Source organism: Dipodomys ordii, unplaced genomic scaffold (genome assembly GCF_000151885.1).
Source record: "Dipodomys ordii isolate 6190 unplaced genomic scaffold, Dord_2.0 Scaffold108, whole genome shotgun sequence".
NCBI classification, from domain to species: Eukaryota; Metazoa; Chordata; class Mammalia; order Rodentia; family Heteromyidae; genus Dipodomys; species Dipodomys ordii.
In genome coordinates this window covers 1,796,098-1,797,391 of record NW_012267324.1, presented here as the reverse complement: position 1 = coordinate 1,797,391, position 1,294 = coordinate 1,796,098, and the positions used below count along the sequence as shown (strand labels likewise).

The 1,294-nt window shown below is 77.1% G+C and overlaps 1 protein-coding gene across 1 annotated transcript in view; it reads left to right on the top strand.

Annotated features, from left to right (window-relative positions):
- The window catches only part of Mast3 (microtubule associated serine/threonine kinase 3), a 40,209-nt gene extending 39,343 nt beyond the window's left edge, over window positions 1-866 (top strand). The window contains exon 34 of the mRNA XM_013028329.1: window positions 360-866. Coding sequence (XP_012883783.1) covers window positions 360-866 — 507 coding nt within the window. The remainder of the gene's footprint in view (window positions 1-359) is intronic.
- Window positions 867-1,294: the final 428 nt, after the last annotated feature.

Below are 1,294 nucleotides of genomic sequence, written 5' to 3'. Positions count from 1 at the left end.
CGCCGGACCCCAACTTCCCCTATCAAGGCTGAAGTGAAACCAGCCGCTGGGGAGAAGCCCCCCGACCCCGGCGGGGGACCGCACACCACCGCCAGCCGGCACACCCCGTCACCCCGCCCCCGTCCTCCCCGGACTGTGACACCCGTGTTTTCCTCCCTCGGGGCCGGGGCCCCACGGCCCGACTCCGGCCGGTACGTTGTCACTGGTACGACATAAACCGTTGACCCTGGCGGCTGCTGTGTGTGGGAGCCCCAGCTCCCAGGGGACCCTGAGCCCGGGCCGGGCGGGGGGGGGGCAGAGGACGTGGGTTCGGGGCCGGCCTCCCCCGCCGGGCGCCGCCGCTCTGCGTCTGGGCCCAGCGTCCACGCACCGGCGCACCGGGCTGGGAGGAACGGGGTGCGGGCCCGGGACCTTGGCACCCCGCGGGCTTCGGCTGTGGCCGCTCGGGTGCCCGGAGAGCCGGTGGCCACCCAGAAGGGGGGCCAGAGGCCCCGCACTCGGGGCGCCCCAGGGACGCGGGCTCCTCTCCACGGGACCGACGGTCTGGCTCGGCCGGCCTTGGAGGGCGTCCCCGCTCTGCCCGGGCCCTCCGGGGCTCTGCTGCGGGGACCCCGCCGCGTCCCCGTGACTGGGAAGCGGGCGCGCAGGAGGCCGGCAGCAGCCCTGGGGCCGTCCCCCACCCCCCCGCGGAGGATGGCGCCAGCTGGTCCCCAACCCAAGAACTGGGGAACGAGGACCCCCGACGTGCAGGCTCCTGCGGGGCAGACTACAGCGGGGACGGAGATCCGGGTTACGCAGGTGCCGCCCCAGCCCCGCCGTCCCCGCCTCTGAAGGCGGCCCGCGCCGCACCGGGGTCCAAGCGCTGAAGGCCTCTGGAGGGGCGGGGCCACGCGGGGGCGGGGCCACGCGGGCGGGGCTGGCGGCGGAGATCCAATCCCGTCCTGCAGCTCCTCAGGGGCGTGGCTGTGAGGTGGGCGTGGTCTCGCGGTGACGCGACTGGGTGGACCCAGCGCGGGTTAAAGGCGCCTCCCGGGCGGCGGGCCCAGCCTCCGCGCCCCTGCCTCCCCGGCTCGGCCTCCGCGCCCCTGCCGGCCTGCCGCCATGGCCTGGTCCCTCACCCCGCGGCTCCCGCAGCTTCTGCTCCTGCTCGCGGTCCTCGCCGCGGCGCGGGCCGCCTTCGTGGAAGCCATTTCCGAGGGGACGGACGCCTGCCAGGTAGGGGCGTCGGTGCCCAGGCGGACAGAGGGGTCGGCGCCCCGGGCGGACGGCGGCCCCGGCGCTCGCTGCCCCCGAC